Here is a 16159-nt window from a genome sequence, read left to right as displayed (position 1 = left end):
CATAGGCAATGGGGTCGAAGAGGTATGGGGTAGGTTTAAAAAATGTAGTGTTAGAGTGTTCAGCAGAAGTTTGTGGTTACAGGAAAGTGGGTGCGGGATGGAAGAGGAGCGATTGGTGGAATGATGATGTAAAGAGAGTAGTAAGAGAGAAAAAGTTAGCATATGAGAAGTTTTTACAAAGTAGAAGTGATGCAAGGAGGGAAGAGTATATGGAGAAAAAGAGAGAGGTTAAGAGAGTGGTGAAGCAATGTAAAAAGAGAGCAAATGAGAGAGTGGGTGAGATGTTATCAACAAATTTTGTTGAAAATAAGAAAAAGTTTTGGAGTGAGATTAACAAGTTAAGAAAGCCTAGAGAACAAATGGATTTGCCAGTTAAAAATAGGAGAGGAGAGTTATTAAATGGAGAGTTAGAGGTATTGGGAAGATGGAGGGAATATCTTGAGGAATTGTTAAATGTTGATGAAGATAGGGAAGCTGTGATTTCGTGTATAGGACAAGGAGGAATAACATCTTGTAGGAGTGAGGAAGAGCCAGTTGTGAGTGTGGGGGAAGTTCGTGAGGCAGTAGGTAAAATGAAAGGGGGTAAGGCAGCCGGGATTGATGGGATAAAGATAGAAATGTTAAAAGCAGGTGGGGATATAGTTTTGGAGTGGTTGGTGCAATTATTTAATAAATGTATGGAAGAGGGTAAGGTACCTAGGGATTGGCAGAGAGCATGCATAGTTCCTTTGTATAAAAGCAAAGGGGATAAAAGAGAGTGCAAAAATTATAGGGGGATAAGTCTGCTGAGTATACCTGGTAAAGTGTATGGTAGAGTTATTATTGAAAGAATTAAGAGTAAGACGGAGAATAGGATAGCAGATGAACAAGGAGGCTTTAGGAAAGGTAGGGGGTGTGTGGACCAGGTGTTTACAGTGAAACATATAAGTGAACAATATTTAGATAAGGCTAAAGAGGTCTTAGTGGCATTTATGGATTTGGAAAAGGCGTATGACAGGGTGGATAGGGGGGCAATGTGGCAGATGTTGCAAGTGTATGGTGTAGGAGGTAGGTTACTGAAAGCAGTGAAGAGTTTTTACGAGGATAGTGAGGCTCAAGTTAGAGTATGTAGGAAAGAGGGAAATTATTTCCCAGTAAAAGTAGGCCTTAGACAAGGATGTGTGATGTCACCGTGGTTGTTTAATATATTTATAGATGGGGTTGTAAGAGAAGTAAATGCGAGGGTCTTGGCAAGAGGTGTGGAGTTAAAAGATAAAGAATCACACACAAAGTGGGAGTTGTCACAGCTGCTCTTTGCTGATGACACTGTGCTCTTGGGAGATTCTGAAGAGAAGTTGCAGAGATTGGTGGATGAATTTGGTAGGGTGTGCAAAAGAAGAAAATTAAAGGTGAATACAGGAAAGAGTAAGGTTATGAGGATAACAAAAAGATTAGGTGATGAAAGATTGAATATCAGATTGGAGGGAGAGAGTATGGAGGAGGTAAATGTATTCAGATATTTGGGAGTGGACGTGTCAGCGGATGGGTCTGTGAAAGATGAGGTGAATCATAGAATTGATGAGGGGAAAAGAGTGAGTGGTGCACTTAGGAGTCTGTGGAGACAAAGAACTTTGTCCTTGGAGGCAAAGAGGGGAATGTATGAGAGTATAGTTTTACCAACGCTCTTATATGGGTGTGAAGCATGGGTGATGAATGTTGCAGCGATGAGAAGGCTGGAGGCAGTGGAGATGTCATGTCTGAGGGCAATGTGTGGTGTGAATATAATGCAGAGAATTCGTAGTTTGGAAGTTAGGAGGAGGTGCGGGATTACCAAAACTGTTGTCCAGAGGGCTGAGGAAGGGTTGTTGAGGTGGTTCGGACATGTAGAGAGAATGGAGCGAAACAGAATGACTTCAAGAGTGTATCAGTCTGTAGTGGAAGGAAGGCGGGGTAGGGGTCGGCCTAGGAAAGGTTGGAGAGAGGGGGTAAAGGAGGTTTTGTGTGCGAGGGGCTTGGACTTCCAGCAGGCATGCGTGAGCGTGTTTGCTAGGAGTGAATGGAGACAAATGGTTTTTAATACTTGACGTGCTGTTGGAGTGTGAGCAAAGTAACATTTATGAAGGGGTTCAGGGAAACCGGCAGGCCGGACTTGAGTCCTGGAGATGGGAAGTACAGTGCCTGCACTCTGAAGGAGGGGTGTTAATGTTGCAGTTTAAAAACTAGTGTAAAGCACCCTTCTGGCAAGACAGTGATGGAGTGAATGATGGTGAAAGTTTTTCTTTTTCGGGCCACCCTGCCTTGGTGGGAATCGGCCAGTGTGATAATAAATATATATATATATATATATATATATATATATATATATATATATATATATATATATATATATATATATATATATATATATATATCTTAAAAGAGATTTAAGTAAAGTCTCATAGTATGTACACTGAGAGATATACACCCTTAAATGACCCTTATGTAGTTGTAACCGAGCAACCAACTTGGTCCCAGTGTAGTGGGTATCACAAAGTTGTCTTCACTTCCGCTAGTATCATGAAGACAAAGATACAAGGTGCAGAATAAGGTGTTATTGGGGTGACGTTTCACTCTCGTCCAGAGTCTTATCAAATCATGACGATAAAGCTCTACACAACCTGAACGTTGTCCAAGTAAGTTTGTTTACACGCGAATATTCATCCCTCTAGTACCATGTTGCAATTGGTTTTTGAAGCAAGGTAGCCTAGACAAGTTACTGGTAGTTATGTAGACATGGCTCTACTCTAGCACTTCCTAACCAATTTGAGCGAATAAATAGCGATGTAAGTTTGCACACTTCACAAAAGTAGGCCGACAAATAAATAATGAAGACACCTGGGAGGTTCGGGCTTATTTGGAACTGATAATGTGCCTAGGAAAGTGGCAGGTATGAGAAAGAAGATCTTTATTCGTATTGTTAACCCGGAGGATTAGTAGCACGGGATAACCCAATGAAGCCACTGGCTTATTTCCACTTGGGTTAATGGATCAGCTTTCCCAGGATACGATCCACAACCTGCTAGCACCCAGGTGCCTCTCTACCGCTAAGTGAACTTGTGCAACCGCTGTAAGGAAACATGGTGAAGAATTAGACACGTGTACAGCATCTAGGTATCGTTATTTGTAGACGTTTCGCCATCCGGTGGCTTTATCAATACAAATTCAAGGACAACGTTTCCAATTCCAGTGGTATTGAACCTGGTTTCTTCAAATGTAAGATTATGGCCCTACTATTTGAACCATGAACCCTCCTTCCACACACTTGCCATATACATTTGGACATGTGAACGTTCTTAACCTTGTTGAAAAACAATAACCTCGTCCAAGTATGCAGATAAGACAAAATGCGGGTCGTGGCATTACTAACCCATATTTTGTGTCTTATTTACATTCTGTCGTTATATTCTACCATTGTATTATCAACCTCGTAATAAGTTATTTATGCAGACACGAATTAAGTTACAAAAAATATTACAGTGTAGCTTATATGTGGTTTTGAATTATTGATATTGCCTTATATTTTAGCAAGGAATGTTGGATGTTAGGAAGTATTTCTTAAGTCATAGAGCTGTCAGGAAATGGAACAATCTGGAGTGATGTAGTGGAGGCAGGATCCATACATAGCTTTAAGAAGAGGTATGATAAGGCTCATGGCGCAGGGAAAGACTGGAGCTAGTAGTGACCTGTGAAGAGGCCGGGCCAGGAGCTGTAAGTCGACCCCTTCAACCACAATTAGGTGAGCACACACTTCCTAGAATGCCACACAGTATAGGTCTAACATTAGGTGTTGCATTACGGAAGTGTATCATAGCGACCTTGCGTGTCAGGGAGGGTCATGTTTCTCTCACTTCCTGTCCCCCCTCTCACCCCATCCTGCCTCCCTTCTTTTCCTCATACGGAAATACTAGATGGTGGGTGGGTTGTGTCGGGAGGGGGGGGGAGGTTATGTCAATGGCTGCGTCCCGCCCTAAAGAAGAAAAAGGTGGTCATGTGTTAAGTGACAATTTTGAGGAATACAAAAAATGTTAAGTTATATAATCAAAAGCTAGAAAGTACGAATACAAAATGTTCTTGCATAACATTTATTTAGCATTTATAAACAAGACGACCCCTCAGGGAAGGTTCCTTGATGTTGGTGAGGGGCTCTTGATTTAGGGAATTGGATCTGTGCTCCAGTTCCCCGAATTAAGCCTGAATGCCTTCCACATCCCTCCCAGGCGCTGTATAATCCTACGGGTTTAGCGCTTCCCCTTGATTATAATAATAATAATAAACAAGACAAACGCCGCCTCCATATTTTTATTATTATTATTATTATTATTATTATTATTATTATTATTATTATCTCTCGAGTATAAATTTATATATGTACAGGTACACAATTGTAATAGTAACATGTGTAAATTACCCACCAGGATAACCTCCCCCCCCCAAAAAAAAAAAAAAGTCAGTGACTTATTTGTATTGTGGTCCTTATAATAGGTTATTATTTAAAACCTAGTTGTTAAGTTACAGTCGAAATCAGTCATGAGACGCTGAGAGTTTACTCTAAGACCCAGTTGGTATATATCCTCCTTAGGCGTGTGCACCGAGAGCAACAATGTATGTATACACAGAGGGATGAATATCTCACTTTATATACTCTTAGAGTTCACCTTAATCCCAATATTCTCATATTTGGGATTAAAGTATTTTCAATTGGTGGTGAAAAAGGCTACCGTGTAGCTTTATTGACTCTAGTGTAGTTGATAGGCTTGAAACCCCATTAACCAACCTAATCCCATTTATTTGGTATTAAAGTATTCTTGTCTGGTGGTGAACAGGCTACGTACAGCCTTAATGACCCTCATGTAGAAGATTGGCTTGAAACCTTATTAAACAACGTGTTATTATTATTATTATTATTATTATTGAATGGCGGCAATCAGGTTCAATCTAAGGAAGGAGAGCTCAGGTCCAATGCCTTGGATCAAAGCCTCTCGGTAGTGCCAAGGAACCTCCTTGACACACCCACAAAAGGGATAAATTAATTTTAGATATTATTAACCTGGTCACGATAAATTCTCAATAAACTCATTAAAACTATTAAACCAGATGTTAAATAAACATTTACAAAGGTTCTCGTCGTGAGATATGGTAGACGGCTAAATATCGATGTTTTTAGTATGTTGTGCAGGTAAGGGAAAGTGATGACGTCACGACCTTGAGGAAAACGCAAGGGGAGTAACTCGGACTTTCTGAGTTTGTCTATAGTTAACGTAGTTCTTTTCTTGGGAGATAAGGCTTTTGTAGGACATACATTGAGAAATGTATATTTCTGTACATATACACCGAGCTGTGTGTATATCTCCGTATAATACACCGAGATGTGTATCTCTGTGTATATACATTTTTCTTTCCTGTTTCCTGATTGGTCTGAAGTCTATATTTCGTTTTCAATTTAAGAGGTGTGGTGTGAGACTGAATGGCGGGGACAATGATCTTCGGAACTAACACCAGATGCATTAGCCTTTTTCTCATCCTTGTTCCTCGCTAAGGTAAACCATTAACCCTTTCAACTCTTCCTAGCTAAAATAATCACCATTAACTTTCGATTACGAGGTACAAAAAAATCAGTAACTCCATTTTTATCCACAGAAATACTCTTTCAGGTCTCTTGATATAAATTTATTATTTCCTGTATGAACACTGACAAACCCTTGATCCTAGCGAAAGGTTCGTGATACCAGGAATTAAAGTTGCGTTCAAGTCATTGGTTGCCATACCAATATGAAGTTTTTTGACGAATGACGTCATAGATTTCTGTTGACCAGAAACTGACCTAGAAATGTGGGTAAATAGTTTAAAGCCACAGTTTCCCCGATGTTGTAATGTAGCGGCGGACTTACGGGCGTCCAGGAAGACCTTCAATTATCATGGTTAGTCTAGCCAAGGCCGAGGTTACCCATCTACTTAGTGGCCAGACACAACGTTTCTTAACTCCACTGACCATGCTAGGCTTTGATACTACTACTACTACTACTAAGATGCATCATAGCTGTGAAGAACTGATATCAGTAGCTTAATTTTGGGTGTTTAAAACCCCCTAGAGAAGGCATCCTTTGTTAATATAGTTATGCATCATCAATGCCTTACAAATTGTAGCACTCATTAAAGTCAACGTGATAGATCCGTCTATTGCAATATGCGGAAATCCTGCGTACATTCATCTCTTCCAGATTGCAAGGTCTGTAGGAAGTTGAGAACAAGGGTATATACACTGAGAAGTGTATATCTTGGTGCATGTACACTGGGGGGTAAATTTGTGTATACACCGAGGGGATGTATCTCTCACTGTACTGCACGCACTGACACTGTATCTCAATGTATATGTACCTAGAGGTGTAGTTAGTTACCATTTGGTCCTAGGCACATGTCGATTAGACACTAGGCCTGTTGTATGTGCATGCATGTGTGTGTATGTGTGTGTTAGTGTGTGTGTGTGTGTGTGTGTGTGTGTGTGTGTGTGTGTGTGTGTGTGCGTGTGTGTGTGTGTGTGTGTGTGTGTGTGTACTCACCTAGTTGTACTCACCTAGTTGAGGTTGCAGGGGTCGAGTCCAAGCTCCTGGCCCCGCCTCTTCACTGGTCGCTACTAGGTCACTCTCCCTGAACCATGAGCTTTATCGTACCTCTGCTTAAAGCTATGTATGGATCCTGCCTCCACTACATCGCTTCCCAAACTATTCCACTTCCTGACTACTCTGTGGCTGAAGAAATACTTCCTAACATCCCTTTGTGTGTATGTGTATGTGTATGTGTATGTGTGTGTATGTGTATGTGTGTGTGTGTACTCACCTATTTGTGGTTGCAGGGGTCGAGTCCTAGCTCCTGGCCCCGCCTCTTCACCGGTTGCTACTAGGCCCTCTCTCTCCCCGCTCCATGAGCTTTATCAAACCTCGTCTTAAAACTGTGTATGGTTCCTGCCTCCACTACGTCATTTTCTAGGCTATTCCACTGCCTTACAACTCTATGACTGAAGAAATACTTCCTACTATCTCTCTGACTCATTTGTGTCTTCAACTTCCAATTGTGGCCTCTTGTTTCTGTGTCCCCTCCCTGGAACATCCTGTCTTTGTCCACCTTGTCTATTCCACGCAGTATTTTATATGTCGTTATCATGTCTCCCCTGACCCTCCTGTGTGTGTGTGTGTGTTGTGTACTCACCTAGTTGTACTCACCTAGTTGAGGTTGCAGGGGTCGAGTCCGAGCTCCTGGCCCCGCCTCTTCACTGATCGCTACTCGGTCACTCCCTGAACCGTGAGCTTTATCATACCACTGCTTAAAGCTATGTATGGATCCTGACTCCACTACATCTCTTCCCAAACTATTCCACTTACTGACTACTTTGTGGCTGAAGAAATACTTCCTAACATCCCTGTGATTCATCTGTGTCTTCAACTTCCAACTGTGTCCCCTTGTTACTGTGTCCAATCTCTGGAACATCCTGTCTTTGTCCACCTTGTCAATTCCTCTCAGTATTTTGTATGTCGTTATCATGTCCCCCCTATCTCTCCTGTCCTCCAGTGTCGTCAGGTTGATTTCCCTTAACCTCTCCTCGTAGGACATACCTCTTAGCTCTGAGACTAGTCTTGTTGCAAACCTTTGCACTTTCTCTAGTTTCTTTACGTGCTTGGCTAGGTGTGGGTTCCAAACTGGTGCCGCATACTCCTAACGTACACGGTGTACAGGATCCTGAACGATTCCTTGTTAAGATGTCGGAATGCTGTTCTGAGGTTTGCTAGGCGCCCATATGCTGCAGCCGTTAATTGGTTGATGTGCTCTTCAGGAGATGTGCCTGGTGTTATACTCACCCCAAGATCTTTTTCCTTGAGTGAGGTTTGTAGTCTGGCTCCCTAGACTGTACTCCGTCTGCGGTCTTCTTTGCCCTTCCCCAATCTTCATGACTTTGCACTTGGTGGGATTGAACTCCAGGAGCCTATTGCTGGACCAGGTCTGCAGCCTGTCCAGATCCCTTTGTAGTTCTGCCTGGTCTTCGATCGGGTGAATTCTTCTCATCAACTTCACGTCATCTGCAAACAGGGACACCTCAGAGTCTATTCCTTCCGTCATGTCGTTCACAAATACCAGAAACAGCACTGGTCCTAGAACTGACCCCTGTGGGACCAGCACATGGTGGTGTGCCCCACCTCTCCGTCTTTCTGGAGCCCCTTCTGTCTCCTCTGTGAACACTTCTTTGAATCTCTTGTTGAGTTCCTCACATACTTCACGGTCATTTCTTGTTTTCTCTCCTCCTTCCTTCCTTAGCCTGATTACCTGGTCCTTGACTATTGTTTTCCTCCTGATGTGGCTGTATAACAGTTTCGGGTCAGATTTGGCTTTTGCTGCTATGTCGTTTTCATATTGTCTTTGGGCCTCCCTTCTTATCTGTGCATATTCGTTTCTGGCTCTACGACTGCTCTACATATTCTCCTGGGTCCTTTGCCTTCTATATTTCTTCCATTCCCTAGCACACTTGGTTTTTGCCTCCCTGCACCTTTGGGTGAACCATGGGCTCATCCTGGCTTTTCATTATTCCTGTTACCCTTGGGTACAAACCTCTCCTCAGCCTCCTTGCATATTGTTGCTACATATTCCATCATCTCGTTAACTGGCTTCCCTGCCAGTTCTCTGTCCCACTGAACCCCGTTCAGGAAGTTCCTCATTCCTGTGTAGTCCCCTTTCTTGTAGTTTGGCTTCATTCGTCCTGGCCTTCCTGCTTCTCCCTCCACTTGTAGCTCTACTGTGTATTCGAAGCTTAAAACCACATGATCCCTGGCCCCAAGGGGTCTTTCATATGTGGGGGCCCTCCTGCAAACCCTTGCCAATTCATTCCGGCTGGAAACAGAGAAATATGACACCAAATAGTATTAAAATTCTTGTGTAAAAATTTTAACAGAAAGGAGAAGGATGAATAGAGTATTTAACACTTAACATTTCTCGAAGCCCAGTGGTACGTTTTACTCAACCAACAGGGAACCGGTTCCATCCCGGCCAGGTGAGACAGAGAGACAGGTCTCTTAAAACTTGCTGCCCCTGTCACCTAGCAATAAATGCAGTAGGTGTTTAAGACTTAGTTGACTATTGTAACAGGCATATTCATTGGACAAAGCTCTTAATTAGCTACACAGCACCCCCTTGATAGAACAACAACAATAATAATAGTAATAATAATAATAATAATAATAATAATAATAATAATAATAATAAAAAAATAATAATAATAATAATAATAATAATAATAATAATAATAATAATAATAATGTATGCTAACTTTACCTCAAAACCCTCAAGAGCTTCAACTCCCTGAATCACGAGCCTTTCACCCTTGAAGGGTAATCTAGGAAATGTCGCAGGTGACTGCTAGATGACGCAAGACTTACGGAAAACAAGAGACAAATGTCTTGTAAATCTCAGTGGGTGGGAATAATCTCAAGGGCAGATGAGCTATATATCTTTAGCAGGTGTGGGAAGGTGTTGAGGGCATATGTGGGGAGGGTAGATGTAAGGGAAGCAAGTGGTGTGGGGGAGAGAAGGCAGATGTGGGAGAGCAGGTGTTGGGGCAGGTATGAGGAAGGTTGGTGCTGAGAGGTAGGTGTTGGGGATGTAAGGTGTGGAGAGAGGGCAGGTGTGAAGGGAAGGCAGGTGTGGGGAGGGTAGATGTTGGGGAAGGTGTGGGGAGGGTAGATGCTGGGGAAGCAGGTGTGGGGAAGGGAAGGTGTCTGGGGAGAGCTGGTGTGGAGACAACAGGTACTAAGGGTAGATGTGGGAAGAGCAGATGTGAGGAGGATAGATGTTGGGGAGGCAGGTGTGGGGAGTGAAGGGCAGGTGTGGGGAAGGTTGTGGCGTAGCTGTGGCAGGGGCAGTAAGCATTACACACATGCTCCTCAGATTAAGTCTCTGTTTCGCTCTACTCTGGCACCGTGGATGGTGAGCCAGCACCACACACACAGGTAGGCTTTTGGGATTTCCCTCGACCCGTCCAGCACACAATATTTTCCCTCTAACAAGGGGAAATACCATGAAAAACAGCGAATGAAAGGGGCATTCACTACCCTTTAGTAAGGTGTATCTTGTGTTGCATGTTCACTCTCTAAAGTTAAATAGTATTGATTTTAACGATTTTTATAGGGTATAATAGTAGGTTAATTATATCTGACTGCCGTATAATAAAAGAGGGATGGAAATAAGAGGTGTGTTGATATTTTTGGAAAATTAGTTCGGGGTTCGTAGTAACGGGGTGGGTGCAGCCGATGCTAGCCAGGGGTAAACAAACTTGCGCGCCATCTTTTGGTATTTTATTTAAAAATTCGTAGCCTACTTTTGTATAATTGGTAAATTTTAAAATATTCCTCAATGGAGGTTCCTTGACGCCGGTGAGAGGCTCCTGATCCATTGATGAAAATCTGGCCGCCCTTTTTTCGATCGAACTTGTCTTCTACTCCCCAAGATGCTGTATGACCCCTTCTGGTTTAGCGCTCCCCACAAATAATAATATTTTAATATAGTAAATAAAATATAGTTATTTTTTCACTCCCCTACATTTACAGTAAACAAACTGGGTTATCTTTAATTTGTGTTGTGGTTTATAAATTGACCTTGCTATGACCTCTGACCTGTTGTGCTTAATGCTAGGGCTTGGTTCACATTTATGAATGTGCTAGTTTGCAAATTGTAAGTTTTTACCTTTCAAGATTTATTAAATGCCATAGTAATAGGCACATTAATTATCATCGATTGATTCCTTTATGTTTATATGTTTAAATAACGTTATGTTTTCAATGGTTAGTAAGTTTTTATTTAGACCTCATATATAATTTAAAATTTACAATGATTTTATATAATTAATTACTTAGAATTTAACGTTCAATAACCCAGAAATACCAATGTAACATTTCCACTGGGGTCTTTGGTTGTAACCTAACAATATTCTTTGTATAACACCATTTTGATCTCTATCGCCACAATTATCAGCATAAATAGTCTATTGTATAATTTGTTATCGACACCTAGGATGGGAAGCTTCACGTCTAAGCCTCAGGTGGAGAGTGAAGAGGATGAGGATGAATGTGTCAGTATACCCGAGGTGGCGATGGATCGCCAGGCGCTGCTCCGCTGGGTCCGCGCCCCCCTCGCCCACCTGCCCCCTCTCCTGCCCCACGCCTACCGCCCACGGCCCCCCGCCCTCACGCCCACGAAGTCCTCGCCAGCTTCTACACCCACGAGGAAGGTGCCTGGAAGCTTCAGGGTGATGCAGTGGAATATCCTAGCACAAGGTATGTACACTCACGTTCTTGGGTAGTGGAATATCCTAGCACAAGGTATGTACACTCACGTTCTTGGGTAGTGGAATATCCTAGCACAAGGTATGTACACTCACGTTCTTGGGTAGTGGAATATCCTAGCACAAGGTATGTACACTCACGTTCCTGGGTAGTGGAATATCCTAGCACAAGGTATGTACACTCACGTTCCTGAGTAGTGGAATATCCTAGCACAAGGTATGTACACTCACGTTCTTGGGTAGTGGAATATCCTAGCACAAGGTATGTACACTCACGTTCCTGAGTAGTGGAATATCCTAGCACAAGGTATGTACACTCACGTTCCTGAGTAGTGGAATATCCTAGCACAAGGTATGTACACTCACGTTCTTGGGTAGTGGAATATCCTGGCACAAGGTATGTACACTCACGTTCTTGGGTAGTGGAATATCCTGGCACAAGGTATGTACACTCACGTTCTTGGGTAGTGGAATATCCTAGCACAAGGTATGTACACTCACGTTCCTGAGTAGTGGAATATCCTAGCACAAGGTATGTACACTCACGTTCTTGGGTAGTGGAATATCCTAGCACAAGGTATGTACACTCACGTTCCTGAGTAGTGGAATATCCTAGCACAAGGTATGTACACTCACGTTCTTGGGTAGTGGAATATCCTAGCACAAGGTATGTACACTCACGTTCCTGAGTAGTGGAATATCCTGGCACAAGGTATGTACACTCACGTTCTTGGGTAGTGGAATATCCTAGCACAAGGTGTGTACACTCACGTTCCTGGGTAGTGGAATATCCTAGCTCAATGTATGTACACTCACATTCCTGGGTAGTGGAATATCCTAAGCTCAAGATTTATACTTTCACATTCCTGGGTAGTTGTGTTAATCTGTAGCTCTGGGGGGGCGCACTTTTTTTTTTTAGCTTATTTCCATCTGACGTGATTTCCTTTGCTTGGTCATCTTTACTACTGTTTGTGTGCGTGTGGCCTTCAACTTAAACTCAGTGCCATTCTGGAGGCGAGGGGCTCTTCATCATAGTAGCTACGACAACCCAGCTCCAGGTGATTTTTTAGTGGCAGGAAACGAAAAAAGAAAATAGAAGGAAATAAAAATAATCCACCACCTTGGAGCCTTGTTGAACTGGAGGCGCAGCCAGTGGCCACCCATGGCCCTCCAGAATTACAACTACTGATGCCAATAACAAAATCCCCCCAACAAACACAGAATGCAACCTCGTTCATATTTGCTAATATACAGGGCCTTAAACCATCCACCAACAACAAAATACCTTTTATCAGTGGACTTCTAGAGGAGTCTAATGCAATGTTTGCAGCCTTCACAGAGACTCACACAAAAGATCACTTTGACAGTGAAATATGGATAAGTGGTTACAACCTTTTTAGATACGACAGAATGAACAGGCAACAAGGGGGGGTTGGCCTGTATGTCAAAGAGCCCCTCATCTGCACAGAGTTGCTGAACACCACAAATGAGGTAGAAGTTCTATCAGTAAAGATCGAGAACCAAAACCTAGTCATTGTGGTTGTATATAAGCCACCAGATGCAACCTCACAACAGTTCAAGGAACAGCTACTGAAAATTGATTACTGTCTGGAAAACCTTCCAGCTCCATCCCCAAACATCTTACTGCTTGGTGATTTCAACCTAAGGCATACAAAATGGAAGAATGTAGCAAATAATGTTATAGCTGAAACAAGGTCAACACACACATGAGCTACTAAGCCAGCAGATAGTGGAGCCAACAAGACTAGAAAACACACTTGACCTTATCTTCACAAATAATGAGGACCTTATAAGAGACATAAGAATATCAAAAGCAACTAATTCCAATCACAACCTAATCAAAGTCCAGACGTACATGCATAGGGGTCCTGATCAGCAGAATGAAAGTACCTGTGAAGGTGTCTTCACAAAATACAACTTCAACAACAAGAACATCAACTGGGACCAGGTAAACCATGTCCTAAATGAAACATGTTGGGGATATATCTTAAATGACATGGATCCAAACCAGTGCCTTGAAAGGATCAACTTCCTGGCAGCTGAAGCATGTTCTAGGCATATTCCCCTAAGAAAGAAGAAGAGCAGGAGTAAACTGGAGAAAGACGCTCCCTCTACAGAAGACGACGAAGAGTCACTGAGCTCCTCAGGAGTGCTAGAATATCTGATACACGAAAGGAGGCGCTGACCAGGGAAGTGGAAACTGTCGAACTTAAGTTAAATGACTCTTACAGGAACAAGGAGAGACAGGAGGAGCTTAAAGCTATTAGTGAAATTGAAAGAAATTCAAAATATTTCTTTTCATATGCCAAAAACAAGGCAAATACCACATCTAGTATCGGGCCCTTACTCAGACAGGATGGGACTTACACAGATGACAACAAGGAAATGAGTGAAATACTGAAATCCCAGTACGACTCTGTGTTTAGTGAACCATTAATCGGTCTGAGGATCGACGTCCCAAATGATTTCTTCATGAATGAGCCTCAAAACTCCATAAATGTATGCCAGATTTCCGACATTACCCTAACTCCGATAGATTTCGAAAAAGCCATTGACAGCATGCCCATGCACTCAGCCCCGGGCCCAGACTTGTGGAACTCTGTTTTCATTAAGAACTGCAAGAAACCCCTCTCGCGTGCCCTAAGTACACTATGGAGGAGGAGCTTGGACATGGGTGAAATTCCACAGTCACTTAAAACGACGGATATAGCCCCACTCCATAAAGGTGGCAGCAAAACATTAGCTAAGAACTGTAGACCAATAGCTCTGACGTCCCACATCATAAAAATCTTTGAAAGAGTGCTAAGAAGCAGGATTCCAAATCACCTGGCTTCCCAAAATCTGCACAATCCAGGGCAACATGGGTTCAGGGCAGGTCGCTCCTGCCTCTCACAACTACTGGATCACTATGATATGGCCTTGGATGCACTGGAAGACAATCAGAATGCAGATGTAATATACACAGACTTTGCAAAAGCATTTGACAAATGCGATCATGGCGTAATAGCCCAAAAAATACGTGCTAAAGGAATAACTGGGAAAGTGGGGAGATGGATCTTCAACTTCCTAACAAATCGAACACAGAGTAGTGGTCAACAGAGTTAAATAGGAGGCTGCCATAGTGAAGAGCTCTGTTCCGCAAGGCACAGTACTCGCCCCCATCTTATTCCTCATCCTCATATCAGACATAGACAGAGATATACATCACAGCACCGTATCATCCTTTGCGGATGATACTAGGATCTGCATGAGGCTGTCATCTGCTGAGGACGCGGTTAACCTCCAAGAAGATACAAAGAAAGTTTTCCAGTGGGCAACGGTAAATAATATGATGTTCAATGAGGACAAATTCCAACTACTCTGTTATGGAAAACTGGAGGAGATAATAACTAGAACAGAGTATACTACAGACTCTGGCCATACAGTAGAGCGGAAAAATAATGTAAGGGACCTGGGAGTAGTAATGTCTGAGGATCTCACTTTTAAGGATCACAACAGTGCCACGATCGCATGTGCAAAGAAAATGATAGGATGGATAATGAGAACGTTCAAAACTAGAGATGCCAAGCCAATGATGATCCTTTTCAAATCACTTGTTCTCTCTAGGCTGGAATACTGCTGTACATTAACATCTCCATTCAAAGCAGGTGAAATCGCAGATCTAGAGAGTGTACAGAGATCCTTTACTGCACGTATAAGTTCTGTCAAGCACCTTAACTACTGGGAACGCTTGGAAGCACTTGACTTGTTGGAACGCAGGAGGGAGAGATATATCATAATCTACACTTGGAAAATCCTGGAAGGAATGGTCCCAAATCTCCACACAGAAATCACTCCCTACGAAAGTAAAAGACTGGGCAGGCGATGCAAAATGCCCCCAATAAAAAGTAGGGGCGCCATTGGTACACTAAGGGAAAACACCATAAGTGTCCGGGGCCTAAGGCTGTTCAACAGCCTTCCATCAAGCATTAGGGGAATTGCCAATAAACCCCTGGCTGCCTTCAAGAGAGAGCGGGACAGATACCTAAAGTCAATGCGGGATCAGCCGGGCTGTGGCTCGTACGTTGGACTGCGTGCGGCCAGCAGTAACAGCCTAGTTGATCAGGCCCTGATCCATCGGGAGGCCTGGTCATGGACCGGGCCGCGGGGGCGTTGATCCCCGGAATAACCTCCAGGTAACCTCCAGGTAATCAAAGTAATTGGAACTACCCTCCCCTTTATTTATTTATTTATTTATTTATTTATTTTATGTCTTTGCAAACAGTACATTGAGATTTTGTATTTACAATAGTGGGTTGCAGTGCAAAGAGAGCCTCTATTATGCCTATCAAATCTGATAACCTCCCATTCTTCAGGCGCTTTATGACGCTTAATGGTTTAGATCTTAGAGCTTCCCCAATAATAATAATAATAATAATAATAATAATAATAATAATAATATGCTATTAGGTTCAGAGCCTATTTACTACACGAAGTTCTTATTAAAGCTGCTTGTCACTTGCACACGAACAGTCAAGAATACTGTAATCCTTAAAACAGTATTAAGGTAAACTTACGATGCATATACTCATAAATGCACATCTGGTGCATGTACTTTTGTGTTTGTGTAAGTACCTCTTAGTAATTGCAATTTCAGAATGTCCAGTCTTCAGTTTGTTGTGGTTGTAGTCCATATAGCCTCTTAATAGTCCATATAGCCTCTTAATAGTCCATATAGCCTCTTAATAGTCCATATAGCCTCTTAATAGTCCATATAGCCTCTTAGTAGGTAGTAAGTGCTGCAACTTGGAAATTTAAACA

The 16159-nt window shown here is 42.5% G+C and overlaps 1 protein-coding gene across 2 annotated transcripts in view; it reads left to right on the top strand.

The window, feature by feature from the left end:
* cu (NADP/NADPH phosphatase nocturnin) overlaps positions 1-16159 on the top strand; it is a 69580-nt gene that overhangs the window by 7036 nt on the left and 46385 nt on the right. Inside the window, exons 1-2 of one of the 2 annotated variants that reach the window (XM_053790096.2) lie at positions 9772-10007; positions 11068-11330. In XM_053790096.2, coding sequence (XP_053646071.1) covers positions 9982-10007; positions 11068-11330 — 289 coding nt within the window. In that variant the 5' untranslated portion in view covers positions 9772-9981. Of the gene's footprint in view, positions 1-9771; positions 10008-11067; positions 11331-16159 lie in introns of those variants that run through there. The other variant, XM_053790095.2, reaches the window with a different exon arrangement.

The sequence above is a fragment of the Cherax quadricarinatus genome, chromosome 58 (genome assembly GCF_038502225.1).
Source record: "Cherax quadricarinatus isolate ZL_2023a chromosome 58, ASM3850222v1, whole genome shotgun sequence".
Taxonomy (NCBI): Eukaryota; Metazoa; Arthropoda; class Malacostraca; order Decapoda; family Parastacidae; genus Cherax; species Cherax quadricarinatus.
The sequence above is the reverse complement of the archived record's forward strand: the minus strand, read 5'-3'. Positions and strand labels throughout refer to the sequence as shown.